At 41.0% G+C, this 16,446-nt stretch overlaps 1 protein-coding gene across 20 annotated transcripts in view; it reads right to left on the bottom strand.

Moving 5' to 3' along the window:
* Positions 1-16,446, bottom strand: part of SIK3 (SIK family kinase 3) — a 258,649-nt gene that overhangs the window by 36,608 nt on the left and 205,595 nt on the right. For 13 of the 20 annotated variants that reach the window (XR_010127644.1, XR_010127643.1, XR_010127641.1 and 10 more), the window contains 5 exons: positions 2,437-2,555; positions 1,767-1,877; positions 1,380-1,523; positions 885-962; positions 669-778 (listed from right to left, as the gene is read on the bottom strand). Coding sequence is in view for 15 of the 20 variants with exons in the window: in XM_054441459.2 (XP_054297434.1) it covers positions 669-778; positions 885-962; positions 1,380-1,523; positions 1,767-1,877; positions 2,437-2,555 (562 nt within the window). In the remaining 5 variants the exon portion in view is untranslated. Of the gene's footprint in view, positions 1-668; positions 779-884; positions 963-1,379; positions 1,524-1,766; positions 1,878-2,436; positions 2,556-6,551; positions 6,653-7,298; positions 8,425-16,446 lie in introns of those variants that run through there. The other 7 variants (XM_054441472.2, XM_054441471.2, XM_054441466.2 and 4 more) reach the window with 3 other exon arrangements.

Raw genomic sequence — 16,446 nt, forward strand, 5'->3', positions numbered from 1 at the left:
AGGTTTTACAGCATACTTTAAAGTAAGACATCTTTCCACTAACAGAGCGACTCAGGGCTCCACCCCTTTAAAGCTACCTCAGTCTATGGAGCCAGAATGTCCCCCTATTGCCTATTTGATCATAGGCTAAGAACAAGAGACATAAAGCAAGCACATCAGCAGGCATGGGAGTCTTTTTTGGAAATTCACTGGGAGAAAAGAGATATTTATAAGAAAACCAGCTTTGCCCTGAGTTGACCTCTCAGGAGAATTCTTGCCACAACCTTCTCTTCCTACTCAGCAAAGAAAATATCCAGAAAAGAGGTAAGGCTATTTTAATGTTGAGAGTCTTCAACCGTGGAACAAAAATGGGGAAAGCTGGCCTTCAGTCCAGTGTGCAGTGTGCAGTGCAATGTGCAGTGTTCCAGTGTGCAGGCAGCAGGGAACATCATGAAAGACTATTTTGGGAAAACACTTTGGGAAACTGTTGTTTGGATTTTGGATCCTTATTCATTTAAATTTTAATTGTCTACATACCTAAATTACATCATATCATTTGTCCACTTGGCCACTGGATTAGACCTCCTCTGGGGATACAATGTAGTAGGAAATGTGTCATGGTAGACACTGAAAGTCAGGTGACAATTCTTTGCCTCAGTGTTAGTGAGGGCTGTTGGCCAGATACTCACCGTGGGTCAGCCACACCCACTGTGTGCCTCCTCATTGACAAATAGCGCACCAATGCTTCAGGGGAAGGCTCTTCACCCTCATCACTGTCCAAATTCAGTGTCCCATCCGGCTGAGGTGGAGGGAAACATCATCGAGTTAGAAATCAGAAGGAAAGGAAGCAAGGATATGGCAAAGAAAGTGGTTTCAGCTGACAACTCCCACAGGTTGCTACTTGCCTCCACAATTTGGTTCTCTGGGTTGATCAGCTGCACCTGGGGAACGCTGATGTTCATAGCAGTACCCGCCTGCTCCGCCTGGAAAGCAGTACATACATATACACGCATACCTTTAACACTAGGGAGAAATAATGAGTCTTTCCAAGTAGTCTTGATTGCTAAAGTCTATGTTTCCCTGATTACTAAAGTTTTTGGTTCATCAGCCCTTAGAAGTCACAACAAGGAAGCATCCTGTGGAGAGGATAGCATCGCCTCATGATTTGCTATTTCTTCAAAAAAACAAAAGGCACAACTATTGTTGCTCATCCCTCCTCTCTGTCAAAAAAAGGTTCAGATCTTTGACTGGCCTCTGACAAAGGAAGAGATGACAAATGGGAGGAGACAGAGGTAAGGAAGAGCAAGAAACTCTCTTGACTTAGGGTTAGTGAGCAACAGCTAACCTTTACCCCCCTGGTGTTACTTGTCCTGAACTAGGTCACTGGAGTTATTGCCCACCTGGATATTGACTGGTGCTTGAAAGGCCAGGGCTCGGGGCATGCTAGGAAGTGCTCCGAGACGCAGGGTTTTATGTCTCTTATGTCGATCACACAGCAGGCTGTAGATTGCACTATAGTGATCATAGGCATCTGATCTTAATGACTACCAAGAGAGAAGGGAAAAGAGTACAAAACCCTGGTGAAATGGCATGTTGATGACCAAAACCCTTTCAGTAATAACATTAGCCAAAGCACCTTCTTTCCTTCTTTCCAAGGCCCAGGGAGGGGCAGAGGAAGAAAAACAGGAGGAAAAAAAAGGCCCAAGTTCCCAAGAAGGCGAAAAATGGAAAAAGCAGGTTAGAGGAACTGCTACATCCCACTTTGTTCTCCACTCCTTCGGAGATACCTGCAGTGTCTGTTCTTTGTCCAGTCCCATGTCCTCCATGGCCAAGAGGACATCCTCATTCAGGGGGTCCACCTGTCTTTCTTCCTTTAGTTGTTGGCATTCAGCTATTAACTGTAACATAAAAAGGAGGAAGCTGTCAACCCCCCAATTAACCACATCAGTGTGGCACAGCATATATAATGACCAACCTGTTCCATGCCCTCTGGCTTGGGATGTTTTTGGCCTCAGACAAAGTCTAAGGAAGAGAGCCCTGAGTGATCAGCTGTAAACAGACAACAACTCACTGTTTCCTGAGCTCCCTGGCGTACCTGGGATGGCCACAGTGGTTTAAATAAAAGCATGCTACAGAAGCCACTGAATTGAGCACACTAAGACAAGAGGAAGGTGACATCCCCATGGTAGGTAAGCTGCAGAACTGTAGGCTGTGCTATCTCAAAAGCCAAAAACCGACGATAATTTGGGGACACATGGTAGAGAACCATGATCACTATTCTCCAGCAGTTTAACTGGTTTTACATTCCTTCTTGCTTGCTTCACGTGCTGCTTTAGCGTTACATAATAGTTTGTTCCCAGTGTCCGCCTTTCAGGTTATGGCCTGATTACAATCACATGCAAAGGAGGCTGCAGCAGCTTTCAGAGGAGTCCCCTGCAGCAGCGGTTCCCAGCTCACCCTGTCAAAGTTGGGATCGGCGTCCCCTAGCTTCATCCACTTGTGCTTGCAGATCTGCTCCATGGAGAGGCGCTTATTGGGGTCTAACACCAACATATGGCGGATCAAATGCTCACATTCTGCAATGGACAAACAGCCTGCCTTCAGTCTCTGGTGAGGGGAGGCACCAGGGGAGTAGAGGCACCAGGGGCAAAGCCAGCAGGGAGGCTCTCCAACTCCCTGCTTCTAATTTTGTCTCTCTTGCTCTTTGATCCTTACCTATTCTGTTGCTTATGCCACCAGAAGGGGCTAAGCAAAGGCAGAGAGAGGTGGAGAAAAAGAAACTCAAGTATGGTAGTCTGGTTATTGCCTTCACCAAAAGGCTGACCAGAAAAGGTCTGGGGATAATCCATGGATTTCATTTATTTCTATTATGTATATGGCCCCATTTAACACAAGTAATGAAGAGTAGAATGGCCTCTAAAGAGATTCAGTATCTTACAAGGTTCTCAAAATATTCAGTTCTATCCTCCTAAAGGTACCACCATGTGCATGCTAATGCTTTCGGCTTAGGTGTGCAATACCCTTCTTCAAAACTCAGGGAACTTGAATTTCTGATGGCACAAGGTGTGTGGGGAGAGAGCCACAGGCTACCTCTCTCCTGTGCCCTGGGATTCAGCTAGCCTTATTTGTCATTTTCTTCTCAATGTTATTTAAATAGTCATAGGTATTTAAAACTGGGCTGTGAGCTACAGATATTCAGATCAATAGAAATTTTTCTCTGGGAGCTCGTATTACAGATTATATTGCAGAAAGAACAATGGATTCAAAATCAAGAAACCTATATTCTGATTTCCAAACCACCCTCTAAGTTTTCTCATCTATAAAATGTGGGTACTGAGGGTGATGACAGTAATAGTTGTGATGAAGGCAGTGATGATGATACCAAAACAGCAGTATTGATGCACCTTCTGAGCATTTTACAATTATTATTTCCTCATTTAATCTACACAGCAATCCTAGGAGGAATGTACTATCATTGTTCCCATTTTAGGAAGAGCAAAAACTAGGCACAGGGAGGTAAAGAAACTTGTCCAAGGTCACATGGCTATTAAGTCAAACCAGACAGCCTGACTCCTCACCTGGTTCTCTTAACCACAATGCCACCCTGCCCCTGTGGTGTAGAGTTGTTGGGGGATCCGAATCCCCCAACACTAATTCAACATTGAACCATTAATTCAACATCTTTATCCAAGCCACCATTTCTGACTTACACCCTGCAAAAGTCTCCTACCCAGTCTTTCTGCTTCCATTCTTGCTCCATTACAATCTGTTTTCTATAGAGAGGCAAAAGGAATTTTTCCAAAGCATAAATTTGGGCATATCACCACTTTGCCTATAACTCTCCAATCTCTTCCCATAACCCTCAGAATGAAATCCAAAGTCCTAGGCCTACAAGGCTTCTACTTCTCTCTCTCTCTCTCTCTCTCTTTTTTTTTTTGAGACAAGAGTCTCGCTCTGTCACACAGGCTGTGGAGTGCAGTGGTGCGATCTCGGCTCACTGCAACCTCCGCCTCCTGGGTTCACGTGATTCTCCTGCCTCAGCTTCTCCAGCAGCTGGGATTACAGGCCTGTGCCACCACACCCGGCTAATTTTTGTATCTTTAGTAGAGGCGAGGTTTCACTATGTTGGCCAGGCTGGTCTCGAACTCCTGACCTCAAGTGATCTGCCTGCCTCAGCCTCCCAAAGTGCTGGGATTACAGGCGTGAGCCACCGCGCTTGGCCCCCTGCTTCCCTCTCTGACCTGGTTTCCTGCCACTATGCATATTTCTAGTTTTTGCACATGTTTAACACACTCTCAGCCAATGGCCTTTACATGTGTTTTTTTGTTTGTTTTTTCCTTTAGCTGAAATGGCCACTCCTCAGATCTTCATATGATTGGCTCCTTGTCATTCAGGTAAGAGTTTAAATGTCACTTCCTCAGAAAGCTCTTCTTTAACCATCTACTCTAAGATGGGCCTCCAGTCACTCTGTATTACATCACATTCATTTTCTTCACACAAATGATTTCTTTGGGAAACCATCTTGTTTATGTATTTACTTATTGTCTGACTCCTCCACTGCAATGCAAGGCCCGTGTCTTTCTTTCTGTTGTACCCAGTATCAACTCTCCAGTACCTAAAATGGTTATTATATCTAGCCACTTAGGAGCTGCATAAATATCTGCTGAATATGTAAATAAATATTTGTTGAGTATTTAATCAAATGAGATTATAATTCTGAAAATTTTTTTAAAATAAAATTTTCTATAGCTTTTTAAATTTTCTGCTTCTATTTAATCACAACCATCCTGAAAACAAAACTGGTCAGTGAAAATAACAACAACAGTAAGACATTATTACAAAAAACTACTTTTGATATACCAAGCACTGTGCTTACTAACTTTATTACATTTAACCTTCACAACAACCTTAATTTAGAGACTATAATTAGCTCCACTTATAAATGAAGAAGAAGAAACAAGATTTTGAAAGTTAACATATTCAACATGGCAAAGAAATGGTAAAGTTAGGACTTCTAAGCTGTGCTCTTGACTACCCTATTATACATCTCCACATGGATATAAATTGATCTACTTTTCTAGGGTGAATTCAACTCTTCAATTTCTATACCATTTGGCAAACACCATTCTATATTACTGTTGTGAAAAGAATACTACAAGTAACTAAGATAAATTACTCTTAATTTTTAATTTACTCTAACTTCAAAAGATAATACAACAAAGTTCCTATATCAAAGTGATTTCTTACATCAGGCATCAATTTGTTGTTGCTTTACAATTAAAACTATATTCAAATGCAGTGTATATCTCAAAGACTTCTACATTCCTATATAATAAAGTAAATGCCATCTACAACATTACGCTTTATTAAAATTATGTTTCCAGAGTAGTAAGGCTACAGCCACAACTGTAGCAGCACCTGTATAGATTATAAATGTCATTGACACATATGTTTATGGTTTGCAGTCATTTAAGAGGACAAACGTGTTCTTAATTTAGGAAGTTGTTAAAGACCCCTGTGTAGGGAGAAGGCTAGGACCAAATTGTTGTTAAGGCCTCTAGATGGCACTCTCCTGTTTTCCTTTGGTCTCCACACACAATTTGGTGCATAAGATGACCACAGCTGAATGGTGTTCAGTTACAGGCTTGCTTTAAAACAGATTTTTTCCAAGGCAATTTCCTTAAAAGCAAACAACAACAACAACAACACACACACAAAAAAACAAACCAAAAACACTACCATAATAATTCCTAATTAGAAGATATATCTAGTTCAATTTCAGGATCTTGAAACCTCTATTCGGCCATCCTTAACCATTATTTGGCCTCAGATGCCTTGAAAATTCTCCAAAAAAAAAAAAAAAAAAAAATCTGCACAAGAATTTATACACAAAACCTTGCATGTAACTTTAGACTACTCAAGGATGTCCTATGAAGCTTGCATAGATCCCCCAGACCCCGGTGTCTACAGGCTCCAGATTAAGAACCAAAACAATTGTTGGTTACAGTGTCAAGGGCAAGAGCTTTTTAATCTTGACTATCCTACATAATATCGAACGTGCCAAGGAACAGAAATTTAACATTTTTCATATGTGGCGCAGATGGAAAATATGACAAAATGCAGAAAGCTAGAGTATCATCATCAACTCATATTTCCTAAGTGTCATGTAGTTCATGAAATTAAATTCAGATGAGATTTGAAGACATCATTCTACATAAAACATGGAAACAGGGTGAAAACGAGGGGAATAGATGCTCTCAAACCTAAGAACACAATCACCCACAGGACATTCAATTTACAAGCGTGGAAAGATGGAGCCCTCACGTTAAACAAAACATCAACTTTTCCAGATGCCAAGAAGTACTCTATTTATTGTCTAAAAGGGCCCTATTGGCCAGGCATGGTGGCTCACGTCTGTAATCCCAGCACTTTGGGAAGCTGAGGTGGGCAGATTGCTTGAGGCTAGGAGTTCCAGACCAGCCTGGCCAACACGGCAAAACCCTGTTTCTACTAAAAATACAAAAATTAGCCGGGTGTGGTGGTACACACCTGTAATCCCAGCTACTCAGGAGGCTGAGGTAGGATAATGGCGTGAACCTGGGAGGCGGAGCTTGCAGTGAGCCGAGATCGCACCACTGCACTCCAGCCTGGGCGACAGAGCAAGACCCCGTCTCTAAAAAATAAATAAATAAAATAAAATAAATAAATAAATAAAAAATAAAAGGGCCCCATTATTTGCTCCCACCCAAAAGGCAGGGCCTCTGATGCTAAATGAAACTGAACCACTTTGGGTAATGCAAGAATATGCTCCTCTGCTTGTGTGTGCCAGAGAAGCAGCTTCCCTTCAGAGCTGCTTCCATCTGCGCCACGCGAGACGCCAAGCAGTCCACGCAGTGAGAGTCACTGTGGGCCCATGAAACCTGATCTGCCAACAGAACGTTAACTAGAGGATGTTCAGCACAGGCCTTGCCCTGCTGCGCTGCCAGGCATTTGGATGACTTTGTGGGGAGAGAGTTGCTGTATGGGCAGGGTCCTAAAATGAGAATTAAGTTGACATTGCCAGTGTGAGTCCATATCTGTAAAAGCAACATTTTTTTTTCTTTTTTTTTGTCCTTGATAATAAACAAATTTCTCTAAGTGGTTACAACAAACCAAAACAATTCTTAGGAGATGAGTCTTCTCCATAAGCCGTGTGGATTTGACTGAAAATATTAATGTCCCTTTGGCATACTGAGAGAGCAAAAATGAGAGAAAGATACATAGAAAAGAGTAAAAACATAGGGAAGAAGAGAATGAAAGACTAATAGAGCAATTCATTCAACAATATTATTTAATAATTACTAACATTTATTGACCATTTACATGATAGGCAAAGTGCTAAACCCTTTAATTTAAGCATCTACTTCACAAACCAACCCAATACTATTATCTCAATTTTATAGACAAAGGGAATTTAAAATCAGAGAAGTTGAGAAACTTGATCAGATAATAAGAGGCCAAAGCAGGACACAAATTCTGGTCAGTCTTACTCCAGGGAGCTCTTAACCTACATGGTACCTAAAATAAACACATTATTGGTATTCTGGGTTATGAAAACAAACCAAAACAATTCTCTCCTCTGACAGATCAAATGCCATGTCATCTTCACAGATTCCGTCATGACAGAATCACCCACAAGCTAGGTGAGTACAAAATGGGCCAGGCAAATAGATGGTGCAAAGACCAAGAACTAGCTGGAAAACAGCTTTAAGGGGAGATGGCAAGTTGGATGGATTAATGAGGCAGGGACATGAGAACACTAAATGGGGAGCGTTGTCATATTCATAATTTTGCTGGTGAGGATTAAATACACTGTGGTAGAGCAAACTTATTTATATACTCTGGTTGTTGCAAGGTGATGAAGACTATGATGGAAGGCTTGAAACAGAAGGCTTCCCCAATCAAGGATCAAAGATAAGAGGAGATAGGTAAAAATTTAGGAAACCAGATCATCAGACTCTTCAGGCTGATCCTAAGAAGGAGGGAAAGCCATTTGTCCCTGAAACCCTGCATGTGACACCAAAGAACAGAACATGGCAAAACAATCCTTTCCAGCTCTGTGGGAGCAATGGCATAGACGAAACTGAGTCATGGATTCTTTCTGACCACATAAAGCTGCTTTGAGCTGGTGGAAACAGAAGACATCTGTGTACCAGAAGGCAAGCAAGCAAGAAAGTGCATGCTTCTTACAGGTGCTCAGAAGAAGGGGATGATCTAGTTTCTTATGTACTTGGTCCAGTCAATGGTAGGTGTGTTCAAAGGTAATTCCAAAGCACTCAGCCCAAGAGTTCTATATTTTCAATAATTTAAACAAACTTCTTAAAAATGTTTACTTCTTAGTAATGAATTGCTTCTGGCACAATTCTGACTTCAAAGAGGGTTCTATTTTTTTCTAAATTTCAAAATCTAAAAAGGAAACAAAAATAAATTGGTGATTAAATCTCTGAAACATGTTTCTACGGAAAATGAATTACTTGACAAAAACCTTTTAAAAGTTAAATGACATTAAAGTCTTAAAGTTTTCAGAACAAGGATGCTATGCGATACACTGCTTGATGCTGTTATCCACTCACTTTGTCCAGCTCGGGTACCAGCCCTGGGGGAGAAGTGATGCTATTATAGCAAACAGAACAAGACCAATGGATGGCCTGCAACAGCAATCTCAGGATGGAGCCACATGGCTCTGATAAGAGTCTATCCCTGTATTTTAGATGTTCTGGATTTAACAAATGTTTGTCTGAGAGCACCTCTTTAATGCTGCCTGCCTTTTCCTAAAAGACAAACTGCACACAAAACATGCTGTTTTTCCTCATGAAAAGAAAATAAAGTCTGTTATAATGTCCTGATCTTGTTATAACATGGACAGAACAGTGTGACTATCTTGCAGTGCTGTGATCCCTGCAGAAATAATTAAAAAGTAAATCAATAAGAAACCAGGGGTGTTTTCTGCCAAGATACCTTCTTTTGATAAGAAGCCAGCCAGAGTTAGGAATCTTCACTCTGCTTGTGGACTAAGCCCTAAAAATGATGTTTTACTAATATGCTCAAGAAACACCGTCAATGTCAACTGCCAGCTAAGGTCAAACCTGTTTATTTAACATAGTCACTATTAAAAATGTAAACAAAGAGACAAATGGTCCTCAAAATAAGACATTTGGGCCTGGCATGGTGGCTTACGCCTATAATCCCAGCACTCTGGGAGCCCGAGGCAGGCAGATCACTTGAGGCCAGGAGTTCAAGACCAGCCTGGCCAACATGGTAAAACACAGTCTCTACTAAAAATACAAAAATTAGCCAGGTATGGTGGCATGTGCCTGTAATCCCAGCTACTCAGGAGGCTGAGGCAGGAGAATCACTTGAACCTGGGAGGCAGAGGTTGCAGTGAGCCGAGATTGTGCCGCTGCATTCCAGCCTGGGTGACAGAGTGAGACTGTCTCAAAAAAAAAAAAAGACATTTGTATATATAAATAAGATACACTAAATGTGCTAACCTACAGATACATTCAGAGATTGTATAAATGTTAACTATAATAATACAAAATACAGGGATTTTGTTGTTGCACTGAAATTTTGTTATTTTGGATACTGCTAGAACAATAGTGTTATAAGGATTGGAATGCTTTTATTCTATACATTAAATTTTGACACATTACTGCTATAATAGAAATAAACATTTATAAATACCAAGTTAAAGGACTAGTTACTTATTTTTAATTTATTTTGAAATGGAGTCTCGTTCTGTTGGCCAGGCTGGGTGCAATCATAGCTCACTGTAGCCTCGAACTCCTGGGCTCAAGTGATCCTCCTGCCTCAGCTTCTCCAGTAGCTGAGACTACAGGCACATACCACATCTGGCTTTTTTTTTTTTTTTTTTTTTTTGATGGAGTCTCACTCTGTCACCCAGGCTGGAGTGTAGCGGTGCGATCTCGGCTCACTGCAACCTCGCCTCCCGGGTTCAAACGATTATCCTGCCTCGTAAATGATAATATGCCTCCCAAGTTGCTGGGACTACAGATGCATGCCACCACGCCCAGCTAATTTTTTGTATTTTTAGTAGAGGTGGGGTTTCACCGTGTTAGCCAGGATGGTCTTGATCTCCTGACCTCGTGATCTGCCCGTCTCGGCCTCCCAAAGTGACATCTGGCTATTTTTTTATTTTTATTTTTTAGAGACAGGGTCTTGCTATGTTGCCCAGGCTGGCTACCTTGATCTCCTGGCCTCAATCTTCCCATCTCAGCCTCCTGAATTGTTGGGATTACAGACGCATGCCACCATGCCCGACAAGGATGTAGTCAATGCCACAGTTTTACACAAACAAAGAAAATACACAACCTTGGAACTTAATCTATGACAGTACTGACTGTAGTAAGATCTGACTCATAAAAAATAAGCATTGAGATTAGCTTCTCTTGACACAATGGCACTAAGAAAAAACTGTCATGTTTTGAAACATTTATTTTCAGTTGCTCTGGGGAAGAAAAATGGAAGTCCCACACTTCAGTAAAATTCCAAAAATGGTATTCCAACAGTAAGATATCAGAAAAGAAAGTGGAGAATTATCCATTTAACTATAAATTCCAACCCTAGTGGTTTCTGCAAATTATTGTAATCAGAATATCCTGGAATAGAAATAAAGTTCTTTTTATCTCTAAATTCTGTGAGACACTTTCAGTGACTGAACATAGAGGCCATAGGGAGATGGCTTGGAACAATTTTGCAAATAGAGATGGAGCCCATAAGAAAAGTTTCTTTAGGAATCAATAAACATGCACTGAGAGGCTTTTCTCTTCAGTTTTAACAAGTTTATCAACCTGAGACAGACCACAAAGAAAAGGTTTTGACCCATATATATCCATTTATTAGAAAAATAACACCTATTTCTTGAACTTCCTTACTTTCAATCAGTTTTTCTAGGTGGGCATCATGCTGCCAGAATTAAAATTCAAAAATCAGGAAATCCTGGCCTAAAGGGTAGGGATGCCAAGATTTAGCTCTAGCCCAACCCTGAAAAGACCCTGGCTTGCTATACTGTTTTACAGGAGGCTGTCCATCTTGTGGTTTACATTCTAGTATCTTTTGACTCCTAGTATCAGTCATTACAGTTTAAGAAAATTCTGCCTCCGGGTCCAATACAGAGTTCCTGCTACTCTTTTTTCAATAAGTAATCCCGATGCAGACAAATATATCCATTCTATGACTCTCTTGATTCTTGGAGTAACTTACTATGTATTTATTGAGAATGAAAATACAAACACATATGGTTAGATGGTCTCTGAAGCCAGACTGCCTGGGTTCAAATCTCAGCTTTGCCTCTTACTAGATGTGCATCTTGGGCATGTTACTTAACCTTATCATGCCTCAGTTTTCTTATTTATCAAATAACCTCTCATACAGTTTACCTCATAAAACAGCTTACCTCAGACAGTTGTTTTGAACATTAAATAAGGTAATGCAACAGTGCCTGATACATAGAAAGTGGTCAATAAATGTTGACTATTATCCATATCTCTGAAGTCCTTCCACTTGGAATGTCCTTCTTTTATTTTTCTATTTAGGGTTGCCATAAGCCAGGAAGACAGCTGGTTTGAAAAGGCTAATAATAAATAGGGCAGTACCAATATTTATCTACTGGTTTTTAGTTATGTTAGGTCATGGGAATGAACACGGCTGGCCTGTTTCACTCTGAAGTAGTTCTAACTTCTTTTCTGACATCAGTTGTGATTTCTACATTCACTGACATGAAAGCACTACATAGATTTTTCTCTCTGGCGGTGCAGTATGTCTCAAAAGGTATGAGAAAACTGCTTTGAGGACTCTGAGCCCCTCAGTATATGGAGACTGGTGGGTGAGCCAATTTAATCCCTTGCCCCATTGGTTCTAAACAAAGTGCTTTTAGCCAAGCAAGATGCTGCGTGGTTCTTGATGAGTAAGCCAATCAGGGCAGAGTTGTTTGCCTCTAAGTAGAAGCTTTTTGGCAGTAGCTGCAGGGTACATTCTCCATCAGAAGCATTATGTAAGCCTGGGTTTTGCGTTCCCAGTGATAAAATGCTCATGCAGTATTACAATTAATTAAGTCACAATGAAGTCTAATCAATAAAGACTCAAAAATATTGTCCACAAGAGATCTCTATGCCCTCACTAACGCTGCAGTTTTTTCACTGTGAATTAATTTTCCTTCAGTTAAATAAACGATCTTAGTATGTCTGCTAGCAGGTGGTACAACAGGGGAATAGGGTAAACTAGGCTTTAAGTATGTTGTTAAAAAAATATATTGAATGAATCTGGTGCTCAAAATATTTAAGTTATTTGCATCCATCGGTAGAAGGGCAGGTCAGAGGAAACATTTGCCAACACATGAAGCCAGGCCAGGTTTCACCTTCCACAACAGCTCAAGAAAACAGCAAGTTTCAACTTTTAATCCTTCTATAATTTAGACTCAGGGTTTTATCAAACTGCTCTTTGGGATGCTCTGAGAAGTTTAATCCAAAAACACTGGCCTGGATCAAACTTATTTTACTTAAGGCATAGGAAGCAAACTTTACAGTAGATCAAAACACCCTTTTACACCTAAAAGTCATTTGACTTGGTCACCTTCACAATAACTCATATAACAAAACTACATAAAACCATGGCTGGGCGTGATGGCTCATGCCTATGATCCCAGCGTTTTGGGAGGCGGAGCCAGGCGGACTGCTTGAACCTAGGAGTTCAAGACCAGCCTGGGCAACATGATGAAATTCTTGTTTCTACACTAAAAAAAAAAAAAAAAAAAGTATATAAAACCAAGTGGTTTGATGAATAAATAATTTAGATCATGTTAATAATATAAGAGTCTGGCAGGGCACGGTGGCTCATGTCTGTAATCCCAGCACTTTGGGAAGCCGAGGCAGGCAGATCACTTGAGGCCAGGAGTTCGAGACCAGCCTGGCCAACATGACGAGACCCCGTCTCCACTAAAAATACAAAAATTAGCTGGGTGTGGTGGCACGCACCTGTAGTCCCAGCCACCTAGGAGGCTGAGGCAAGAGAATCACTTGAATCCAGGAGGCGGAAGTTGCAGTGAGCTGAGGTCGCACCACTGCACTCCAGCCTGGGAGGCAAAATGTGTTTCAAAAAAAAAAAAACAAAAAAAAAAACAAGAGTCTGATATAAAATTCCATAGTTAAGTAGTGATGATTCAGTTTTTCATTCAGAAACACTTACTGAATGCTTATGTCTTACCAGGGGCTGTCAGGTTTCATGGAAGATATTGATGTGTAAAACACAGCTCTGATAATCAAGAGGCTTACATTCTAGTGGGGAGAGGAGGAAGATACATACATAATTATAAAAACTAGGTGGTATACAATCAACCTAGCCTCAAATAAAGCCTCTTTTAAATGTATACCACTGTCATTCCAACTTGAAAATATATGTCTTTAGTACATCTCAGGATGCCTATGAAAGGAAACTTGTATCAAACAAACAACACCAGGCATAGAAATATCCACGAATTGTGAGGATACTTCATTCCACACATTACTGACAATAGAGAGCAGCTTAGAATTCTTGAGCTAACTATATCCATTTGCAGAGCATGGCCTCCCACACAGTTGTATGTAGCTACTCTGGAATTCAACTTAGCTAGAAGCAGCTACACGGTAGAGCCTTTGCCCTCTGGTCTTCCAAGTGATGATTTAGAACACTATACCAGCTCTGCTGGAGTTTCTAGATCCTTCAGGAAAAAAAACAGATAAAATCAGCTCAAGCCTATGACAACAGCTGAGAAAAGGAAGGATCTTGTGCATAAGGAATTCCCTCAACCACACTATCTCCTGTAATACAGCAATAGCAGCTGGCCTCACAGGCTGAAAAGCAGCCAGCACTCGCCTCCATCAGAAGACTATGCTCCAGGTCTACTGAGATACAACTGTGCCCAGAAACAGGAGGCGTAAGCAGAAAAAGGACTCAGGGACAGACTCTAAACTTCCTTCACCTGACACTTTCTGGTACTTGAAGGTTGTCTAAGCTAAGAAAAGCCTAAACAACCGATGAATTCATTTTCTGCTATGCCTTATCCTTTTGAAGTATTCTCTAACGGGCCTTGGGATTTAGGCCTATGACATTCGGCAATTCCAAGCACATGTATGTTACCAAGGGCCAGAGAGATCATATTGGTAATATAGCAAGTATCTACTCATTTCCTACACTGGTTGTTTCTCATTCTCTGTACTAATCATACAAAAACTTTTATTGCTACTTAGGGAATTATTTAACTGGGATTAAAGAGCGACTACGTTTAGGATAATCCTGTTGGCTCTCTCTGAGTCTTGAAGCTTTCAGGTTAACTAACGTCACATTACAAATAATAGTTCTAAGCAGTTAGACTGTTAGTTTATTTCTAAGCACTAACAGACAATGTGGCTGGCAGCATGCTTAGCTGTTTTCTAGGACTCCCTGTCTGAAGTCGGCTCTGGGAAGGGCTCAGTAAGAATCTCTTGCCATGGTGTGAGGTGATGGGGGTGGAGGATAGAAGAGATCCAAGTTGCTCACAGGAAACACTGTGGACATTGGAAAAGTAAAGGAAGTGGTTTATCTTGCTCTTTTTGCAACAGTATGGTGTAGTAAAACAAACACTGAATTTGAATACTGACTTAGTTACTTATTACCTGTGTGGCTTTGGCAAGTTAACTCATTTCTCTAAACTTCAACTTCCAAAACTTCAGCAAGATGATAAAATATGTGCTATTACCTATTCTAAAATATAGTTATGTAGCTCAAATTAGATTAAGTAAAAGAAAATAATTTAGGTTGCGTATGCTGGCTTCTGCCCATAATCCCAGCACTTTGGGAGGCCAAGGTGGGAGGACTGCTTGAAGTCAAGAGTTCACGATCAGACTGGGTAATGTAGTGAGACTCATCTCTACAAAAAATCTTTTAAAAAATTAGCTTGGAATGGTGGCACAGGCCTATAGTCCTAGCTACTTTGGAGCCTGAGGTAGGAGGGTTGTTTGAACCCAGGAGTTTGAGGCTACAGTGAGCTATGGTCACACCACTAGGCTCTAGCTTGGGTGACAGAGCAAGACCCTGTCACTAAAAATATAAAAATTGAAAAATTGAAATATTTTTTAGAAATATATTGGCTGGGTGCAGTGGCTCACACCTGTAATCCCAGAACTTTGGGAGGCCGAAGTGGGCGGACTGCTTGAGTCCAGGAGTTCGAGACCAGCCTGGGCAACATAATAAGATCCCATCTCTACAAAAAACTACAAAAATTAGGTGGGCGTGGTGGTGTGCGCCTGTAGTCCAAGCTACTCAGGAGGCTGAGGTGGGAGGATGGCTTGGGCCCAGGAGGCAGAGGCTGCAGTGAGCCAAGATCACGCCACTGCACTCCAGCCTGGGCGACAGAGATCCTGTAAAAATAAAACTATTAAAAAAGAAATTATTTTATAAACTCAAAAGCCCTAAACAAATGTAATTTCTTGATATTACTACTGATATTATGATTTGGATAAGACTGTACTCTCCAGAGAGGCTTTTGGAGTCAGTATTCTAACAACCCTATGCATTAATTCATTCAACAAATATTTACTGAGTGCCTGCTAGAACTCAGGCACCGTCCAAAGCCCTGGGAACATAGCAGTAAAGAAAAACCAAATGCTTATCATGGTCAAGTGGTGATAGGAGGTGAGGAGACAATAAAATAAGTGCTATGAAGAAAAAGCAGAATTACAGAAAGAGAATGATGGGGGTAGCCAGGATCTCTGAGGGGACCTATGACTCCTCTCTGAGGGGAATGTATATGTTTGGCAAGTCTGAGAAACAGCAAGGAAGGCCCTTTGGCTGGAGCTCGGAACCGGAGGTGAACAGTAATAGGAAATGAGACCAAAGAAGAGGCAATGACAGCTGTGCCTTCTAGGCCATAATAATAATGACTCCTTGAATTTTATTCTAAATGTAAACAAATGCCACTGGGGGTGGGGTGGTTCTCATTCAGATTTCATATTTACTAAGTCCTACTACACACCAGATCCTGGGGTAGGTTATTGGCAGTTGTGAAAAAGACATGTTTCATCTGTACTTTCACTAAGTTCAGTCTGGTGTGGAAGACATACAATGAAAGAAGTAGTTACAATATAAAGCTTGGTAAGCACCATGATAAGAGAAAGTTTAGAGACATGAAGAGTGAATAGAAATTATCTAGATTCTTATTTCTATCCAATCTAATTTTTTTATTCTAAATTCTAGAATACAGGAGTGGGTGGAGTGGAGTGGGATAAGGAAGATGTATTCTCGGCAGTGGGAAATGCTCCAGAAAACAGAACTTGTTCAGGGAATGAGAAGAAAATTAGGGTGACTGGTGGGAGAGTGGGAGCTGGGGCTGAAGAGCTAGGCAGCAGTCAGGTTATAAAGGTATTTCTATGTCATTGTTTCTGAAATAGCAGACAG

Source organism: Pongo pygmaeus, chromosome 9 (genome assembly GCF_028885625.2).
Source record: "Pongo pygmaeus isolate AG05252 chromosome 9, NHGRI_mPonPyg2-v2.0_pri, whole genome shotgun sequence".
Taxonomy (NCBI): Eukaryota; Metazoa; Chordata; class Mammalia; order Primates; family Hominidae; genus Pongo; species Pongo pygmaeus.